General features: G+C 43.2%; 1 protein-coding gene across 1 annotated transcript in view; it reads right to left on the reverse strand.

Moving 5' to 3' along the window:
• The window catches only part of CPLANE1 (ciliogenesis and planar polarity effector 1), a 181,270-nt gene that overhangs the window by 140,590 nt on the left and 19,346 nt on the right, over nt 1-21,334 (reverse strand). The window contains exons 6-10 of the mRNA XM_045020840.1: nt 15,682-15,788; nt 7,427-7,583; nt 5,372-5,475; nt 5,077-5,259; nt 2,482-2,731 (exon numbers count right to left, since the gene is read on the reverse strand). Of these exons, the coding sequence (XP_044876775.1) occupies nt 2,482-2,731; nt 5,077-5,259; nt 5,372-5,475; nt 7,427-7,583; nt 15,682-15,788 (801 nt within the window). The remainder of the gene's footprint in view (nt 1-2,481; nt 2,732-5,076; nt 5,260-5,371; nt 5,476-7,426; nt 7,584-15,681; nt 15,789-21,334) is intronic.

Here is a 21,334-nt window from a genome sequence, read left to right on the forward strand (position 1 = left end):
CTTGTACAAGTCTTCTCTCAGGAGCTCTAACAAGAAAATATATGCAATGACTCAGCTCAACCTCTTCAAAATGAAGTATTATTTATTAGCCAACAGGAACACAGTATTCAGAGAAATGGATTACAATAACCAAGAAGGCTTAAACATATGACTATTTGTCTTTCCTTGTAAGTTGTGGGTGAGACCCACTCAGCCTAGATGTTCCTACTCTTGGGCTGAGACAGTCAGCCATTGCAGCATTCTCTCAGTCTCTCTCTGTCAGAGACTAACCTCCACCACTTCCTCTGTAGGCAGGGGTCTTTAATGGATTAGAGTCTCTTTGATCCTAGACTCAAGCCTGGGAAAATAAACCCGCTTATCTGCCTTGGGCCAGGCAGATGAGGATTTCCCATTTAGTAGCTCCACCACAGTTCTGTTGAAGACCCTTGGTATTCCTTCTGGAGGGATCTCATCTCTGTCATTGTTTCATTTCCTGTTTTGATTAAATCCATGCAGTCATACAGAATAATATCAAATAAATAAACTGAGACACATGTAATACTCATAGAAATAATACAGAAGTCTCCCACATTTTCCACACAGACAAACACCTGTGGGAGAAGTAGTGTGTCAAGGCTGCCAACCCTAGCAGTGCGGATGAGATGGGGGCAATGAAAAAAAGAGACAAGGACAAGTATTCTGGGAAGGATAAGGTTATGTAGGCACCTGGATGGCATGGGAGGGAAAAGCGTGAATTTAATGTAATATAGGAGGAGCTGCCAGTGGAGGAATTCAAAGAGATGGATAACATGGTTAGAATAACAAGTAAAGAAACCAATCTGGTAATTGTATTTTCTAAATACTGGAGGTATCAGGAAGTCTGAGGGGAGGAAGATGTTATAATAATCAAGATGGAAGATCATCAGACAAATGTTTTAGTTGTAGGGATAGAAGGAAGAGATCAGATCCCTGGAACAGACAGATTTTTGGAAGAATAACTGGCAGAATTTCTGTACAACTCACAAAAGTGGGAAAATGGAGACTAAGTAGTCAAGGTTGATCTTCAGATTCTGGGCCTTAACCTGCATCTATGATGTAGGGTCTTTTTTTTTTTTTTTTTTAAATTTTTAAGATCTCAAATAAGGGCTCTACTTCTGATTCATTTCTTTTAATATGTGCTTTCCTATTCAACAAATGTAAACTGAAATACTAAAAAAAAAATCTTGACAATTACAAGATCACAATAATGTAATACTTTGTTTTCTATGCCTCTACATGGTTTTGGGTGCGGTGTATTAATAAATATGGACATATCTATACCCTGACTGATATGTTCTTGCTCATTAGCACTGGGAAATTTTACATCCAGGCTGACTGCACTTCCAACTAGCTTGCCTATAACTTCATCTCCCTGCTGGATACTCTCAGTTTATCAAACCGCAATGAACCCATACCACCACATATTCAACCTGATTCATTTCAAACTCCTCGTCTCTTCCCACCCCCAAATCTGTCAGCAATCATTCTCTCATTCTATTTGATTCTGTTCTTCCTAAACTGGAAACAACGGTCTTCTTCATTCACTAACATACATGGTGCCCTTAATCCTCTTTCAAAGAATCTTTCTCCTCTTGATCTCTCAGTTGATCCCATAGATAGTTTTACTGATACCTATAATTCCATCCCTTCTTAGGCTCTTAACAAAATTGCACACCTAAATTCTCACATCCTCTCCCACTGTTCCAATTTATCCCAGTAAATAGATCATCTCCATAAACTCAAGTGTACTTGCTGGCACCTGCAAGGTGGTGATGCAAACTGGTTTCAGTTTCCATTGGGATATATGGAAATCCCATCTTATGCTTAACATCGAATGAGTCTCTGTGGGGGGGGGGGGCTGGAAATAGAGCTGAAAGGTCTGTCAGATCTAAGTTTTTCATTCAAACTTAGCCCCAGTTGCTAGTGACTGAAAACTGTTACCCTCCAATAGCTGTTGATCTATGTAAAATGAGTTGATGGTTTCAATCCAGTTGCTATGGAGTTCAATGGAGTGATTATGTTCACAGTACAACTAGAAACTTCGTTGACTGTCTTGACAGAGACCAAAGATTGAAAATGATAAGGAAGCAAAATTACCTTCTTACTCACTAGAGATGGCCTATCCAGAACAGGATTGAGGTATAACAAGTCACTGTACTGCCATTTTTTGTTCTCCATGGGCAGATAAGAAAATTCAGTTTCACTTAAATTCAGAGCCTGTTTTTCAAATCACTGCCATTTTAAGTCTGTCTCAAAACCTTCCTCCACAGCGCACTGAAAGGAATATATCATGATTGTCCTTTCAAAGACTAACAGGCACATGACTCCACTGTTGCCTTTGAAAGCATTTTGTAATACTCTGTTTGAAAGAGATTATAGTGTTTACTATTTTCTCCTTTTGACTAAAAATTCATGATTTAAAAAAATCTCTAATGTAAAAAAACCCACCCAACCGAACAATACCTTAGGTGTCATCAGACTCTGATGCATCTTTTCAAGCCTCTGGGCTGAATCAAGTAGAAGTGACCTCATAACTCCAGATGGTAAAAGATTATCAGAAAACTTAAGTACTGTAACCATATACCCATCAGAGACAATAAGGTAGGGTAATCTTGAGTGTGATGTTACAGAAAATCTCTGTCTCATTAGATCACTTTCAGAGACGGATGAACCAAGAGAATGACTAGAATCTTGAGAGACAGACTGTTGCGGTCTAGAAAATAAAATAAAAATATATCAGAAAAAATAAACAAGCAAATATCATATGCAAAATTATTAAATGAAAATATCAAACATACATATTTTGTTCAAAAAAATTATTATTTTTGTAATTTATACAATTTTTCTTGAAGGGGAAAGTTTAAACAAAAAGTGCACAAATGCGAGATGACAAAATAATAATGTAAGCAATTTAATAATATAACATGACATAATACAGAAGTTAAGCTTAACAGAAAAATGTTAAAATACTAACAGGCCTTTTTAACCTTAATTAGCTACTATTACAGCAAAATATTGACATCTTGAATTTTGTTAAGTAGACCTATCATATAGTAACATATCAATTTATGGTCCTCTATATGGCTCCAATTCTGCAAAGATTTATGCAAATGCTCAACTTTATACATTATCAGTAGACCCACTGAGACTAATCAGAAGTTAAGTCCCTGATAAATCTTTGCAGGATGGGGTTCTAAATGACTACTAATAAAAATCATGTATGTTAAGTAATGTAGAACATTAGTATTTTGTATCTATTTTAAAAATAAACTCCTCAGCCATTCTACAACAATAATTTTTAAATACAACACACAGGACCTAGTCCTGTAGTCCTTACACAGAAAAGATTCCCATTGAAGTCCATGGGCCCTGTACTTGCACATGCATTGTAAGATTGGATCCATAGCATTTCCAAATTATAAGTGAAACATTTGGTTATTCCCAATTCTTGACAGTTAAAATGTTAGGAAGTTCTCTAAAATTTAAATAGCTGAATGTGTGAATAAACAGTTGTATTACAATTAAAAATAGTCTTTCACATATCATAATATCACCTAGCTCCTACATAGGTCTTCATCAGCTGATCTTAAAGTACTTCAACAAAGAAGATCAGTATCACTATTCCCATCCTACAGATGGGAAAAATGAGCCAGAGAGATGAAGTGACCTGTGCAAGGTCATCTAGTAGTCTAGTAGCAGAGTCTGGAATAGAACCCAGGTGTACTCTACTCAGTAGGCCACTCTGCCTCCCCTATAGAAAAGATTAAATTCTGATTTTTAAATCAGCCAACGAAAGTGTGCACTGCATTATCATTTACAAATATGTAACTTCAAATTCTTTTAAGTTATTGGCCAGCATTTTTTTTCTACATCTATATGTAGAAAGTTACAAGAATGCCTGAAACTTAATTGCTAGTATAGTTTTTAAAGCCAGTAGCAAGATACTAACAGATTTAGCATAGGGAGCTCAGTAATGTGGTGGATTAATGTGCTATCTTTTCATCTGCGGAGATGTGGGTTCAAAGTTAAGGTCACAAGAGAAAAGGAGTTTGTTGGTTTGAAACGAATCACTAAAAATGCTTCACATCCTGCCACAACAGAGACACTGCTCAAATAACAACAAAATCTGGAATAACACAGTTGATCTGTCTTAGATGATGATGATGGCAGGCACTTTAGAAACACTATACATAGATTAATGTAGAAAAGGATTTAAATGCACTGGCAGAGTAGTGTGTGACAATACCTCACTATAATCCATCAGTGCTAACAGTCAGGATCTTTCATTAAATTAATCAGATTCACAGAAAAAGTATTTTAAAGATTCTTATATGCATTGACATTTTGTAACTACCTGTAACTTGTAATTAAGGTTAAATAAAATTTTATATTGCACATGTGTGATTTCTTGTTATAACACATTAGAAGTGCCTTTTGTTCATTTTCAAGAAGCAATTTTCAATAGTGATAAACACTACTGAACACAAATGCATGCACAACTGCACTTCTTATATGAGTGAGAAACTGCATGTGAAAAAAGAAGGTTCTGGGCTTGCAAAAGGCTGTTTAAATATAACTAGCTGCTTTGTTTAGATACCCTACTTTCCCATACAATTGCTATAATTTCATATTCAATCTTGGAACTCTCACAATTTGAAAGTTACAGTAAATTAAATTCTTGCGCCGCCAAAGTTATCCTTGCATTAAAAATTAATCCAAGTTTTTAACATTTACAAAAAGTGAATTTCTTCCATCATGATAAAACAACATGCAGGTTTTAGATAATGTTAATCTCTTAAATATCTAAACATTTAACCAGTGCTAAAAGTCACAAATAATTTATACTTACAGTGCCACAATGCCAATTTTTCAGCAGGACAAAGCCATTATAAGAAATAGAAGAGAACTATGAATGAGAAACAGATATTGAGAAAAAAAGAGAAACCAAAAGACTTAATCTGAAAGATGAAATTTATTTTAAATAGTAGAAAACATGTAAGAAAGGAAGATATGATCAAATGATAAAGAATAAAAATCTAAACTTTCAGGTTGTCTCACCTGTATGTTATTAGTGGATGAAAGGGAATAAACTCTGCTGGTCCAAATTCTATAGAGCAACCAGAAGTAACCAAGGTCAGCAATTCACCCATACAAGTCAATAATATCAAGGAGCCACGTTTTAACATGCAAGCCAGAAAAAGACTATCAGGAGTCCAGCTCATGTCACCTACCCAGTATGATCTAACAAAGATAGAAAAAAATAATAGCTTTACAAGTCTACTTTCCTATCAAATCAAGGTATCAATGATTTTACTTCTTAGAATAACTTAAATTCTACTCTTCAGATACTAACCTGACAAACTTGGATGGAACCACATGATTCTTGCTACTACAACCTTTAAGGCTACCAGAAACAGTAACAAAATTCAATGTATTTATAAACAAAATCTGAGTTGCCTGTGAAGAAAAAAATAAAGCACAAAAAAAAAATTAATAATGGACCATAATAAAGCCTTTTAATGTCAAGTTACGCCTTAGATTTGTTGTACTGAAAACATTACTACATGCAGAAATCTTGTCTGCATTACCACATCCAGAAATAATAAGTCATGCTTATTAATATTCAAAGTACATTTTTACCTTTGAAACTTTGCAAATCATAAATTGATTTAAATTATGTCTTTATATAGGCATATAATATCCTCAATATTCATTAAACACAGAGGTTAATCATAGGCAGAGATGGTAGGTAGCGCAGCCTATACTTAGGCTGTTTAAATTTTCCATTTCAAGACCTTGTTTTCAGTTGCTTGTAAGTCTGGTAAACTTTAATCATTTGGGTTGAAATCCTCTTGTATCTGCCTCAGACTGAATTTTTCTGGAAAGTTTCAGATAAAACTATACAGCCACATCCAGGAAAAATATTTGAGAATCTTTTCCCAACAATAAAAAAATTCTCACATTCAAAATCTCTAGCACACCAACCTCTGTAGCAAGGTTTTGAAATTTGGCAGCAGCTTGCCTGTGTGTCACGATATGCCTTTTACTATTCCCATGAAAAAGTACTTACATTTGTCCAAATTAGAAGTCTTTAAAAATCACATTATATTTTCAGCATTGATTTGTTAGAGTTTGGCAGCTAAGTTCTCCAAAGATTCCACCTGAATTGAGCATGTTCCGTCCCAGGGTTACAGGGGCTGATCTGGACTTCCCTCTAATTGCTGCTCCCAGGTGCTGCAGGTCTCTCTGGTTCCAGACACCAAAACTAGGAGCAGGGAGACAGTCTCTCCCTATTGGCTCCCATGCGGCACGAAAAAGGAAGACTGACTTGAATAGAGAGGAATGGATGGTGGGAGGCTTGGACTTAAACAAGGAGGCAAGGAGGAGGGAAAAGACAGGACTGAAACAGGAACAGGCTGGAAGGGATAAAGGCACAATGGATGAGGCTTGGAAGGCAACAGGGACAGAAGAGTCTGTGACCAACACAGCACACTCCCCTCAAGAACTTGGAATGGAAGGAGTGGTTCCTTATCTCAGAATAATTCAGTTCTTCAAAATGGTTTGTCCCTTTCAGTGCTCCACTGTAGGATGTGTGCGCATGAGTGTGCTCTCAAATGGAGAATGCAAAGAGGTGTCCACGGGCTCATGGCTATGTAGAACAGCAACTCATGCCTCCAAACAAAGGCATGTAGGGAGCCACGGCCTGCCACCACTCAGTTCCTTCTCAACCATGGAGCAGAGTCTCCACAGCCAAGGGGAAGGAAGGTAGAAGCACCCACAGAAACAAAACATCTCAAAGAACTCAAATTACTGTAAGGTAAGTAATCTCAACTCCTTCTTCAAATGCAGTACAGACCCGTTTACGTGCGAATCCACTTAACACGTGGTAGCACCATGCCTCTCAGTGCTACCTATTTAACACGCGAGACTCGTTAACACGCGGTACAGGAACTTGCTATGTAGTGCTACAGATTTGCTCACTAACTCACTGACACAGAAATCGACAGGAAGTGCAGAGCGGAAATGTGTTGTACATCTTTACCACCGATGGGGGGGAGGAAGCAACGTTAAACAGTTCTTTGCCGCAGCAGCTCTGTGCCACCAACGGGGGGGGGGGGAGGGGGGAGGGGCAGCAAAGTTAAAGCGCTGCTGCAGCAAAGGACCCTGCCCCTTTCTAACCCCCCCCCCGCCCCCTTGGCCAAGTTTTGGTGTTTTGAGAATCAAGCAGATGATCCATCTTCCTGAGAGCCATGCTTTTCTGAAGAACTTCCTAGCTATAAATATGGTTATGATTAAATAGAAAGCCTATCTGAGAGGCAAGTCTAAAACAATTTAATAAGGTCACTTTTAACAAATTGTATTCCATTCGCAAGATTAGCTTTAGTGATCTACTTTCTACCAGTCATACCTTTGGATCATTTTGATTAACGGCTACTGCCAGTAAAAGTCCATCCCTTGAAAATGCAGTAAGCAAAGCTCCTCTCGACTTTACTGACACACACACTGGAACCAGAGTGGGCAGAGAACATGCTTGCTGTGCCCAGTGGATATGATAAGGTAAAGAACTGTAAAAAAAAAAGAAAAGAAAAAAAATATTAAATGAGAAATAATGGTGCATAAACAAACTAGGGAAATACAACCTCGATGGAGCTAATAAAAGGTGGGTGCACAACTGGTTGGAAAACCGTTTCCAGAGAGTCATTATAAATGGTTTGCACTCAAGCTGGAAGGGCATATCAAGCAGGATCCCACAAGTGATCAGTTCTGGGTCCGGTTCTGTTCAAGATCTTCATCAGTTATTTAGATAATGGCATAGAGAGTACACTTATAAAGTTTGTGGATGATACCAAGCTGGGAGGGGTTGCATGTACTTTGGAGAATAGGATTAAAATTCAAAATGATCTGGACAAACTGGAGAAATGGTCTGAGGTAAACAGATTGAAATTCAGTAAGGACAAATGCAAAGTACTCATTTAGGAAAGTTGCACACCTTACAAAACGGGCAATGACTGCTTAGGAAAGAGTTCTGTGGAAAGGGATCTGGGGAATCATAGTGGATCACAAGATAAATATGAATGAACGGTGTAACACTGTTGCAAAAAAAGCAAACATTCTGGGATGTATTAGCAGGAGGGTTGTAAGCAAGACACAAGAAGAAATTCTTTCGTTTTACTCTGCACTGAATAGGCCTCAACTGGACTACTGTGTCCAGTTCTGGGTGCCACATTTCAGGAAACGTGAACTAACTGGAGAAAGTCCAGAGAAGATCAACAAAAAATAAAGGTCTAGAAAACATGAACTATGAGGGAAGATTGAAAAAATTGAGTTTGTTTAGTCTGGAGAAGAGAAGACTGGGGGCGAGGAGGGGGGAAGAGAACGAGAGAACAGTTTTCAAGTACATAAAAGGCTGTTACAAGGAAGAGGGAGAAAAATTGTTCTCCTTAACCTCTGAGGATAGGACAGGAAACAATGGGCTTAAATTGCAGCAAGAGTGGTTTAGGTTGGACATTAGGAAACACTTCCCGACTGTCAGGGTGGTTAAGCACTGAAATAAATTGCCTTGGGAGATAGTGGAATCTCTATCACTGGAGATTTTTAAGAGCAGGTTAGACAAATACCTGCCAGGGGTTGTCTAGATAAATGGATCTCAACCAGGAGTACTTGTACCCCTGGGGATACGCAGAGGTCTTCAAGGGTGTACATCAACTCATCTAGATATTTCCCTAGTTTTCAACAGGCTACGTAAAAAGCACCAGTGAAGTCAGTACAAACTAAAATGTCATACAGACAATGATTTGTTTATACTGCTATATATAATATACACTGAAATACAAGTACAATATTTATATTCCAACCAATTTATTTTATAATTATATAGTAAAAATGAGAAAATAAGCAATTTTTCAGTAACAGTGTGCTGTGCTACTTTTGTATTTTTATGTCTAATTTTGTAAGCAAGTAGTTTAAGTGAGGTGAAACCTGGGGGTACACAAGACAAATCAGGCTCTTGAAAGGGGTACAGTAGTCTGGAAAGGTTGAGAGCCACTGGTCTAGATAATATTTCCTCCTGCCAAGAGTGCAGGGGACTGGACTAGATGATCTCTCGAGGTCCCTTCCAGTCCTACAATTCTATGAATTATAAACATTAAATAAAAGTAAATTTTAGAGTAAATTTAGCTGATGAACAAGATTTAATTTATTACAAGTTAAAAATTCTCTCTATTTATTAAAAAGTTTCTAAAATGATTGCTGAAGGTTGAGAATGAATTTGTTTATTTGTATTCAACCATAATTCTGGCCTTGTATATAAATGCCCCAAATAAGCACACACTGGAGGAGACCGGAAGCCCCTTCATCTGGTCCGCCACCGCTACAAACAGGTGGTTCGACTTCCTGAAAGGCTTTGTGCGCTCAATGTCAAATGCCAGTGCTATCCGCACATCTAGTGAGTGAAGCCTCTGCTCCTGTGCATTACCATGGGCTCGGGATAGAAAACTGGTAGAAAAATGTCCTGGCCAATATGGAATTGGGATACCACCTTGGGCAGGAAGGCTGGGTGTGGCCTGAGCTGTACCTGTCCTTGTGGAAGACTGTGTAGGGGGGTTAGAGGTTAACACTTAACTTCAACACCTTCATGGCCTAAGTGATAGCAAGCAGAAAGGCACGGAAGGAAATGTAGCCAGTGGCTCAAATGGGGCTCCCATTAGTCTAGCTAGGACCAGGTTGAGGTCCCAAGCCAGTACAGGTGGACGGGACTGTGGATATAGCCATCCCATGCCCTTAAGGAAACTGCCCATCATAGGGTTCGCGAATACTGAGCGCACTAACTCTCCTGGGTGGAACGCTGAGATGGCCGCGAGGTGTACTTTGATGGATGATCTGCCATGCCTTGCTGTAGATGCAAGTAGATAGTCCAGGATGAATGGTATAGATGCCTGAAGTGGGGGTACGTGATTGCAATCACACCAGCACGAGAACCTTTTCCACTTGGCCAGGTAAGTGGCCCTGTGGAAGGTTTCCTGCTACCAAGCAGCACCTCCCTCACCAATCCTGTGCATTGGAGCTCCATTGGGTTTAACTATGAAGCTTCCAAGCCATGAGATGGAGAGACTGGAGGTCTGGGTGAAGCAGGCAGCCGTGGTCCTGTGTAATCAGATCAGGGAGGAGTGTGATCAGGGTGTCCACTGACAGCTCCAGAAGCATGGTGTACCAATGTTGGTGTGGCCACGCAGGAACCAGCAGAATTGCCTCCGCCCTATCTCTACGCATCTGGAGGAGAACCTTGTGGACAAGACGTATCACAGGGAAGGCATACAATAGACGGTTCCCCCAGGGTAACATGAACGCATCTGAGATAGAGCCCGGACTGTGCTTTTGGAAGGAGCAAAATGTTGGACACTTCCTGTTGCTCCTGGTGGTGAATAGATCTACCGGGGAAACCCCTACCTTTGGAAGATGGAATGTATGACGTCCGGCCAGATGGACCACTTGTGACTGCAGAACGACCTGCTGAGGTGGTCCACAAGCTCGTTCCATGCTCCCAGGAGATAGGACGCCTCAAGGTGAATGGAGTGGGCTATACAAAAATCCCACAGATGGAGAGCCTCCTGACAGAGAGGGGAGGAGACTGAGGCATGTCCTCGTGGTCCTGTGGGGTATTGTCTGAAAGTCTGAATGATGTTTGACAGTGTTTGGAATCTAGATTCTGGCAAAATGGCTCTTGCCTGAACCGAGTCCAGCACCACCCCAATGAATTCTATTCGTTGGGTAGGTGACAACGTCGACTTGTCCACATTGAGGAGAGCTAGTCTCTGGAAGGTCTCTCTGCCTAACCGGACCTGGGAGTCCACCTGCTCCCTGGAGTGTCCCCACAGCAGCCAGTCGTCAAGGGATACACCTGCACCTGCCTCTTGCAGAGAAAAGCTGCGACCACAGACATGCACTTGGTGAACACCTGGGGGGCTGTTGATAACCTGAATAGGAGCACTGTGAACTGATAATGTATGCGGTTGGCAACAAATCTCAGGAAATGTCTGTGGGCCAGCCAAACGGCTATATGAAAGTATGCATCTTTCATATCAAGGGCAGCATACCAGCCCCCTAGATCCAGGGAAGGAATAATTGTGCTCAGGGAGACCAAGCGGAACTTCAACTTCACCATGAACTGATTGAGTCCTCGCAGGTCTAAGATGGGTCTGAGACACACACACACCCCTTTGTCTTGGGGATTAGGAAATAACAGGAGTAGAATCCCTTGCCCCTTAGCTCCTGAGGAATCTCCTCCACTGCCACTATAGTGAGGAGCAATTGCACCTCCTGGATAAGGAGTTGCTTGTGAGAGGGGTCCCTGAAGAAGGACAGGGAAGGGGAATGGGAGGGAGGGGAGGAGCAGAATTGGAGAGAATATCCCACTTCTACAGTGTGAAGAACCCAGAGGTCCGATGTTATATGGGATCACACACAGTAGAAGTGGGGATAGATGGTTCAGAAGCGGGGGGAAGGATCCAGGATAGTGGCTGGTACGCTGTCCTCAGGCATCCCTTGAAAATCCTTGCTTAGACCCCGACGATGGCTTGGTCGGGTCTTGCCCTTGGCTGAGAGAGGGTTGGAAGGTCTACACTTATTATTCCTACCCCTACAGCGGTATGAATCCTGCCTTGGGAGGGGCTGGTATTGCTTCTGCTGCTGTTAGGGTTGAGACTTGAAGGGTTTTCTCTGGGTATCAGGAGTGTTCATCCCCAGAGATTTCATAGTTGCCCTCAAGTCTTTTAGGCTGTGAAGCCTCGAGTTTATCTGGTCTGAAAACAGCCCTGCACCCTCAAAAGGGAAGATCCTGCAGGGTCTGCTGAACTTGCAGGGGAAGCCTGGAAGCTTGGAGCCATGCGGTTCTCCTCATGTCCACCCCAGAGGAGATGGTACGTGCCGCAGAGTCAGTGAAGTCGAGGGAGGCCTGCAGGGATGTCCTGACCACTGCCTACCCCTCCTCAACCAGAGCTGAGAACTCACCCTTCGACTCAGTGGGGAGCAACTCCTTCTTTTTGGGCACAGAGTCCCACAAGTTAAAATTATACCTGCTGAGGATAGCTTGTTGATTAGCTATCCTCAGTTGTAAGCCCCCCACGGCATAAACTTTCCTGCCAAGAGGTCCATATGTTTGGCCTCTTTAGCCTTGGGAGCCTGCACCTGCTGCCCCAGGTGCTCCTTCTCATTTACCGCCAAGATCACCAGGAGCAAGGATGTGGGTAGGAGAATAAAAACTCATATCCCTTGGAGGGAACAAAGTGTTTTCTCTCTATACCCCTGGAGGTGGGCGGAATGGAGACTGGAATCTGTCACAGGGTATTATAATTGTTGTCAATAGTTTTAATGACCAGCAACAGCACTCTGGAAGGACCTTCCAGGGTGAGAATGACCACCATCAGGTTCTCTGACTCGATGACTTCCTCCACCTGTAAGCCCACGTTATGGGCAATGCGGCGGAGCAGATCCTGGTGCACCCTGTAGTCAATGGGCAGAGGACCTGAAGCTGACGCTCCTGCCACTGCCTCATCAGGAGAAAAAGATGAGGAAGCCAGTGGGGGTACAGGGTCCTCGTGACCCACTATGTGCCCAGGTTGCTCCTAGGTAGCATTGGTGTCCAGTGTTTCGGCATGGTCAGATGTGACCAGGCTATGGGTGGGTCTGGAGCCGGTTCCACTGTCCCCTCTGTAGTATGAGGGGGAGGTCTGGATAGGGACACCTCTGTGGCACGAAGGGCAGGTCTGTCCACTGGTGACTGTGCAGGAGGATGCCCAGTGCCACAGACCTAGAAACCCTGGAAGGGGTACCCCGGGGCCTGATGGTAAGCCCAGGAGGTCCAGAAGGGCCACTGCACAGTGTGTGGCAACTGTGGCTGCCAAGTCAACTGCACGTCTCTCTGGTGCTTATCCAACCTGTGCCTACTGCACCAAAAGTAGTAGGAGTTGGCATCAGAGTCCGAGAATTCTCAGGACGACAACCAAGATGGTGTCGATGATCCCTGAGCCAGCGGTCAGTGCCGGGAAGAGGAAGTCAGGGATCGATGCCATGACAATCACGTAGAGGATCGGTGCTGGCTGTCCCACAACCAAGAATGACTCCTGTGTTCTGGTGCTGTGTCTTAGTACCGGTTGAGAGTTACCATGATCAATGCCAACCCCTCGGTGCTGGAGACACAGATCGTTGCGCACCCTGCACTGGGCAATCTTGTACTGGGGCCAGTGTTGGGGGGTGTTGCGGCGATGGAGACCAGGAATGGTGCCAGTCCAGCAATTAAGAGAGCCTCATCATCGTGGGCTTGCCTCTAGATGGCACCCGTCTGGGCAGTGCTGCAGGCTTCTCTCTAACAGTAAGTGGCTGAGGCACAGTACTTTCTATAAGTTCCTTTGAAGCCTCGATAGTGTCCGGAGTGGAGGAGGGGTTCCCTGTTCCTCCACCAAGCACTGCCCCACTGGAGAGTAACTCAGTGCTGGGCTCAACAGTGCCAACTGAGGCGCCGGAGTCGGCACAAACTCTTGCTGCTTGGAAGTCAAGTCCTTCCTCTGAGGCAGAAAAGTCTCCCTGGATGGTCTTCCTCTCTGAGGAGAGGACCCTCTGTCCGCCTTCTTATGGCGTTTGTGGGGCACCGGGGATGTTGATCGGTGCCAGGGCACCGCTCCCTGCTGCGATGCTCTGGATTTCCGGTACCGAGGTCTCTAGCACCAGAGTCCTTCCTTGGTACTGATTCTTGGGCTGCTGCCGGGGCACTCCACACCAAGCTTGGGCCCGGGACTTGGAGGTCAGGTGCCACTGGATGGACCGCGGTTTCCATTAACAGCTGCTTCAAACAGAAGTCACATTCCTTCCTAGTTCTGGGCTTGAAAGCCTTACAAATCTTGCAGTGCTCAGACTGATGCACCTCCCCTAGACACCTGAGGCATGAGTCGTGGGGGTCACTGTTGGGCATAGGCTTCTTGCATACACCGCAAGATTTAAATCCTTGGGCTTGAGAAATGCCCCAAAGCTCAATGTGGGATGAGGGGAGAACAACCCACAAACTAAGTCTATCCTAACTACAAATAACAATAAACTAACTACAAAATAAAAACTGGGTAGGACTAAGTAATAGCTAAGGGAACACTTGCAAACAAGCGAAACGCAGTTCCAACACCACCACGGACGGTAAGAAGGAACTGAAGGGGGGTCAGATTGGCAGGGTCATATATTGAGCGCCATGAGGGCACCACTCCAGGGGGCTCTCTAGCCGACCCGACAGGAGCTGCTGAGGGAAAAAGTTTCCAACAACCGTGCATGTGACATGCGCACACCTGATTATTCACATTAATTCCAATCATTTGAAGAACTAATATTAACAAATGGACGCGAGGTCAGAAAAAAGCAATACCCATGATTAGGGTGGTGGGAGGGATTGATTTCTGAAGAAATATTAAAAGGGCTAAATAGGCAAAGCTTTATCTATACATAAAAGTTGTACCACTTTAATTCCCATATAGTTAAAATTGTACAATCCTCATAGCGGGGATGCAGTTATACCTGTTAGTGTGCTTCCCATATGGGAAGGGGAATAAGCTATACCAATATACAGCATCTTTATACCAGTTCAACTGCATCCACAAAGGGCTGTACCGGTATAACTATATCAGTAAAAAGTCTCAGTTCCAGCAACCAGCAGTTATTCTAATACACAACCTGTGTGGAGACCAGGCCTAGAAATGACAATCAGGGATACAGTAAAAACACACTTTATAAATATTTGAAGGAAGTGAGAGAGGAGGACAAGTTACCTGAGGTGTGTACGGAGGTGTATCACAGACTAACAGGAAGAAACTAAGAAAGGGAAAATATAGGAAAACTATCAGGAATACTTCCTGACAGTAAGCTACATTATATTCTAGGCTAATCTCCCAAAAAATGGATAGAACCTTCATTTCTTGAGATTTGGACAAAACACTAGCCAAATACTAAACAATATACTGTAGGAAACAATATAATTTTATCTGGGAATGGACTGGATGATTTAATATGTCTAGTATCTCTAACTTTTCTGATCTTCTGCACCGGGGCACATTTACAGCATTCATTTCCAAGTCAGGAGATGCGTGAGTAAAAACTTATGGCCCACATTCCAAATCATTAGGCCCTAAACAGAAATTCCCCTCTCTCTCTTCAGTTAAGTGTATGCAGTTGCTCTTTCACAAAACACAAGACTGGAGCAGAAAACCTCAGCTCAGAACTCCTATGCTTTATGCAAATTAGCTGACATTGCCTCTGAGCAGCTTCTTCCCAAAAATCAACAGTAAAAACAGATCAGTGTTTACAGTAATAATTCACTCTGAAATAAAATTGTTTTTTTTTCCTTAAACATTATGAGCCCTGTATTCAAAGTTAGGGAGGTGCATTTGTTGTTTATATATCTGTGCATGACTAGCTTATGTGTATATACAAGTGCTGCAGGCTAGCTATGCACGTTTGCAAGTATCTGATTTGTTCATGCACCTTAAGTATTGGTATTCATAAGCTAGTTTGGCATAAATGTCCATGGTTGTCCACTCATTACTCTGAAAACTTGACTTCAAAATGCTTTATCAAAAATAAATCGGCTATTCCTTGTAAAAACTGGCAAAATTTCAAATACTTTGAACTCACCTAATGTATTTGAAGCTGTTTTCATGCCACCGCAGGGCCAAAAATGTCAGCATCAAGCATTCTCCAGAATAAAACACGAAAGAGCACAAGCAGCAGTCACCTAGTATCTGCAAAAGAAACATTTTTTTCTCTTTTATAAACTTACTTGATCAGTGCAATACCTATTATTACAACTAAAATTAAATTTAATACAATATTTTTCTCTTAGATCTAGAAGTTAGGACAAACCGATAAAAGCAATTTGCCAATCATGCTGTAACCTTGCTTAAACTATCCCAGTGTCTTATGAGATACAACATTTTGGTTGCCTAAGAACTGAATATGAGACGGACTAGCCTGAGTAGGTAATTGATTATATAATCAATTTTACTATGCAATTTATCTTGTCACACTGTATTAATATTCAGTTGTGGTAATAGTTTAAATTACTCATTTTTTGTTTGTACAATTAAACTAGAAAGCACTACAGACCTCTATAGGGTCCCACACTTCTCCCTCTTAGGTTTACTGCTTTGAGAAGCAAATTTCCACAGTAGACTGCTGAAACTTTAAAAAGCTAGGGTTTTCAGCTGTTAAAAAAGCATATTTGAGAGTTGCCTATACTTAAATCTTCATTTGCTACAAAAACTTTCCATACCTATTAGAAAGGAATTGCAGGGGGCTGTTTCTCAGAGAAGTGAACTAAAAATGGTGGCTGTGGGTAATGTGATAGAATTCCATGAATCCGTACATACATACTCTTACATAGGAGCAAGTCCACCACACCTATATCTGAATTTACACCTCTATTCTGCTGGCTTACTAGAAAATAGTAAACAAATTAAAACAAAAAACATGATTCAAATAATTCTATGCATGTAGTGCAATATAACAAGAAGTATGTAAGCACTTTAGTTTTATTATTAATTTGACAGTAAATCCTAGAGATTACATTTGTACAGACAAAAATGAATTGGTTGCAAAAATACATATATGATGCATGAACTGAGAGGAAACAATTAAGACAGTTTTTCCACAGAGTTTGGAATCCCATCTAGTCTCCCTTAGCCAGTAGGATCAATAATGCAGAGCCTTAAACTGACGCTTTTAAAAAATAGGAAGAAGGGTAGTGGGAAAATTTTTTTTCCTTTATCAAGGTTGGAATAGACCTCAGGAGGTCATCTAGTCCAACTCCCTGCTCAAAGCAGGACCAATCCCCAGACAGATTTTTACCCCAGTTCCCTAAATGGCCCCCTCAAGGATTGAACTCACAACCCTGGGTTTAGCAGGCCAATGCTCAAACCACTGAGCTATCCCTCCCCCCTTCAAAGCTTCTGGAGAGACACAGAAGTAATCACCCCTCCCAATTCAATCAAGAATAAATAAATACATGGCTGGATTCCATAAGGAAAGGCTTTCCAGGTTTCTGATCCTACAATCAGATCTGCCCAAGCCTGCACAGAGCCATATTGAAATAACAGGGGTTATCAGCAGGTACAAGAAACCACCAAGGCAGATGAGATTGCAAGACTGAGGCCCAAAACTGGGTTCTCATAACAAAAGTTGAGACAGTAAAACATAAACAGTATGTTGCAGCAACATCTTATTTTGATAATACTTTAAAATAAGGTCTCTCTTCTTGATCTCTAGTTGAAAGGAAGGTTACTTACTTTATAATAGCTGGAGTTCTTTGATATATATGTTCCCTATGCATACTACACAGTAGGTGTGCATGCACTCCATGTTCCTAAGACCAAAAGATTTTTCACTAGCAGTGCCCCCTGGTCTGCACCTGCACCCTGCGTCTCCTTGTGCTCTTATCTCAAGGCATAAAGGGAGGCATGGACCAACCTGTTTCCCCACTTCCTTTTCTACTACAAATGATTTAGAAAAGGATCCAAAGCAATGGGGTAGGAGGGTGGGTAGTGGAAAACCCACAGAGACCACACATTTCAAAGAACTTCAGTCACTGAGATAAATAGTTTTCCTTTCTTTTTTTAAATGGTCGTCCCTATGGGTAGTCCACTATGGGTGACTTGCAAGCAATATTCATTGACAAGAAGGACGTAAGGAACCATGCAGGGCTGATGTATCGAAGGATGCATCTGCTGAAGAAGCATGTATCATAGCATAATGTCTAGTAAAAATATGCACAGAGCCTCATGCAGCCACTCTACTGATCTCTAGGACAACACCCTGAAGAGAAGCCATGAGGCAGCCAGGGCTCTGGTTGTATGAGCCCTCATATTTTCAGGGGCAGGAGTCTCCATCAGCTCACAGCAAAGCAGGATGCAACTTGAGATCCATTTAGAATGTCTCTGTGAGGAGACTGCTTTCTCTTTTATCCACCCAGAAATGGAAATGAAGAATCTTGGAGATTGCTTGAAGGGTTTTGTCCTTTGCAGGCAGAAAGGTATGGCTCTACGGACATCCAGAGAATGGAACTTTCTGCCTACCCTGGCGATGTGAGGCTTTGGGTAGATCTATTGGAATTCAAAGAACACCTTTGGAATGAACTTGGCGAATAACCTCAAAGAAACCTTATCCTCAAGAAAGACATGTAAGGAGGATCCACTTAAGGGCCCTGAATTTACCTACTCTTCCAGTGGAGGCAACCAGAGTCAGGAAGGCCACTTCATAGACAGATGAAGAAGGTAGCAGGAGGCAAAGGTTCAAAAGAAGGATTCATGAGCATTGGCAACACAAGACTGAGTTCCCAAAGTTGGCACTGGTATCAGTACGGGAAGATAGATTCTCGAACAGCCTTTCAAAAACATTACAGCCATTGGATGGGTGAAAACCAAACAATTCCTGTATTAGGGACGTGGGTACCCACTTTTTGGACACTCTTTTAGTGGGGGTGATCAAGAGCCTGGGCCACCAAGGAGGGACCCTTGTCAGAAGCTGTGGTTGGCAAGGCTTGTCTAGGTGGGGTCTTGGCTTCAGGTTCAGATGCCGGTCTGAGAGGCTTCCAACCCCACACTCCAGCTGCTCATCCCACGGCCAGGACTCTGCGCCCGACTACAGTTGCAGGCCTCGTCTCCTGGCCGAGGGTCCGCTCCCACCCCCAGCTGTGGCCCCAGCCTTGACCCCCTTACCCTGTCTGCTTCTCCCCCCTCCCAGAGCTCCTGCTCCTGGCTCCATGAGAGGGACAGACAGGGGTAAGAGAGGGCATGAGGTACAAAGTTTGGGGACCACTGGTCTAAGGGAATTGTCTGTGACTCCATGGTAAGACTGTTACAATGATCCAGAAATTCACATTTGTTACTGGGTTGGTGAAATCTAATTATAGAACACACCACCAATTTGGTAAGTCTGCCCCACTTTTGACAGGCTGGTATGAGACAGGCACTCAGGGTGATGAGCCAGTCTAAGCAGCATGACAGATGGGTCTTTTCCCTCCCTTGGATTTGGGCATCAGGAAGTAACAGAAGTAGAAGCTATGACCCTGGTGTTTCGGTGGAACTCTCTCCACCACTCTCAAAGCCAGCAGAGTGGACTTGCTCAAGAAGCAGCAACTCCTGAGAGGAATCTCTGAGGAGGGATGCAGGGTGGGGAGGAGGTGTGAAGAGGAACTGGATGGCATAACCCAATCTGCCCATGCTTAGGACCCAGCTGTCAGTAATGATAGAGTCCCAAACATTGTGAAAGCAGGCCAGCTTGTCCCCAAAGGGGAGAGATGAGGAAGGAGGAGCAGCAACTGGAACAGTGCTCTGGACCAAGGAGTCAAAATGGACACTTGGAAGGCACTGGGGGAGAGGGTGTTCCATTCTATGCATCCGAAGAAGTGAGCTGTAGCTCACGAAAGCTCATGCTGAAATAAATTTGTTAGTCTCTAAGGTGCTACAAGTACTCCTGTTCTTTTTGCGGATACAGACTAACACGGCTGCTACTCTGAAACCTGAAACAAACAAGTCATTTAGCATTCTTCCATTTCTACATTTTCTGTTATTGTTTCCCGCCCCCCTCACTGAGTAATGGGCCTACCCCATCCTTGGTTTTCCTCTTGCTTCTAATGTATTTGCAGAATGTTTTCTTGTTACCCTTTAGGTCTCTAGCTAGTGAGATCTTTTTATTGGCCTTGGCCTTTCTAATTTTGTCCTTACATGCTTATGTTTGTTTATATTCATCCTTTATAATTTGACCTAGTTTCCACTTTAGGGAGTCTACCTCCAACCTGAGGATCCTCTCATGAGTTGGGTCCTTGAAGAGGGACAAGGAAGGGGGTTTTGTGGCAGAAATTAAAGGAAATTCTACTGTGTAGCCTTGGCAGCTCCTGGGGAGTCCCATCAAAATGATCTCTTGGCAGGAGGCTGGGATTGAGAAGAGGACAACGATGAGGCAGTTTGTCTGCTGCGCTGCACCCTCTAGTACGGGGTGGGCAAACTACAGCCCAGGGACCGCATCCGACCCTTCAGATGTTTTAACCTGGCCCTCGAGTTCCCACTGCGGCACAAGGTCCGGGGCTTGCCCCACTCCAGCCAGGGAGCAGGGTGGGGGGCTTTCCCCTGCTCTGCGCATGCCGTGACTCTGCATAGCTCCCGGAAGCAGCAGCATGTCCCCCCTCCGGCCCCTGCACGTTGGGGCAGCCAGGGGGCTCCGCACACTGCTCCTGCCCCAAGCAACCCATCCACAGCTCCCACTGGCTGGGAACTAAGGCCAATTGGAGCTGCAGGGACAGTGTCTGCAGATGGTGCAGCGCGCAGAGCCGCTTGGCCGTACCTCCACATAGGAGCCAGAGGAGGGACATGCTGCTGCTTCCAGGGGCTGAGGTAAGCGCTGCCCAGAATCTGCACCCCTGACCACCTCCCATGCCCCAACCCCCTGCCTCAGCACTGATTCCCTTACACCCTCTAAACCTCTCGGTCCCATCCTGGAGCAACCTCCTGCAACCCCAACCCCTCATACACAACCCCACCCCAAACCGGTGAGCATTCATGGCCCGCCATACAATTTCCATACCCAGATGTGGCCCTTGAGCCAAAAAGTTTGCCCACCCCTGCTCTAGTACCTCCTAAGAGGCTCATAAGCTTTCTGACAGTAAAAAGGCTCAGGAGCAGAATACCATTTATAAGATGGTTTGGAGTACTTCCTCCAGTATGCTGGAGTATAAATACCCAAGGAGTGCAGAGGTCGCACATAAGTCCTTAAGGGATGCAGGCTCATCAGGTTTTTTTTATTTTCATGAAAATTGTTGCCCTCACAGGGGATGTCCTCCTAGGGAAACCCAGAGGAGCAATGCCATGAAGCCTGCCTGATGACAATCAGAGTTGACCTGGAGTGGGAAGCAATGTCACAAGTGTTAATTGAAGCTTGAAGGGATGACCTAGCTACCAATTTACAGTTGTCAGTGGTGGCCTGAAATTGTGTTTGAGTTCATGTGGAAGTTTGTTGATGAACGCAGACAATGTGCTGTAGTTACTAAAGTCATACTTAGAAATTAATGCATGATATTTACAATGCAAAACTGAAGGTTGGGAGAGGAAGAACTCTTTATTCCAAAGAGATCTAATATTTTGGTGTGCTTGTCAGAGGGAACAGACCTAGGCTGGTGCAGCCTGTTACATTCAATGATGGCCTGAACCACCAGCAAATCTGGGGTATGGTGTGAAAACAAATATTCTGTTTTCTTACTTTTTCTCTGTCCTTTTTTGGAGTGAGTATGCCAGACCAT

The sequence above is a fragment of the Mauremys mutica genome, chromosome 6 (genome assembly GCF_020497125.1).
Source record: "Mauremys mutica isolate MM-2020 ecotype Southern chromosome 6, ASM2049712v1, whole genome shotgun sequence".
Lineage (NCBI taxonomy): Eukaryota > Metazoa > Chordata > Testudines > Geoemydidae > Mauremys > Mauremys mutica.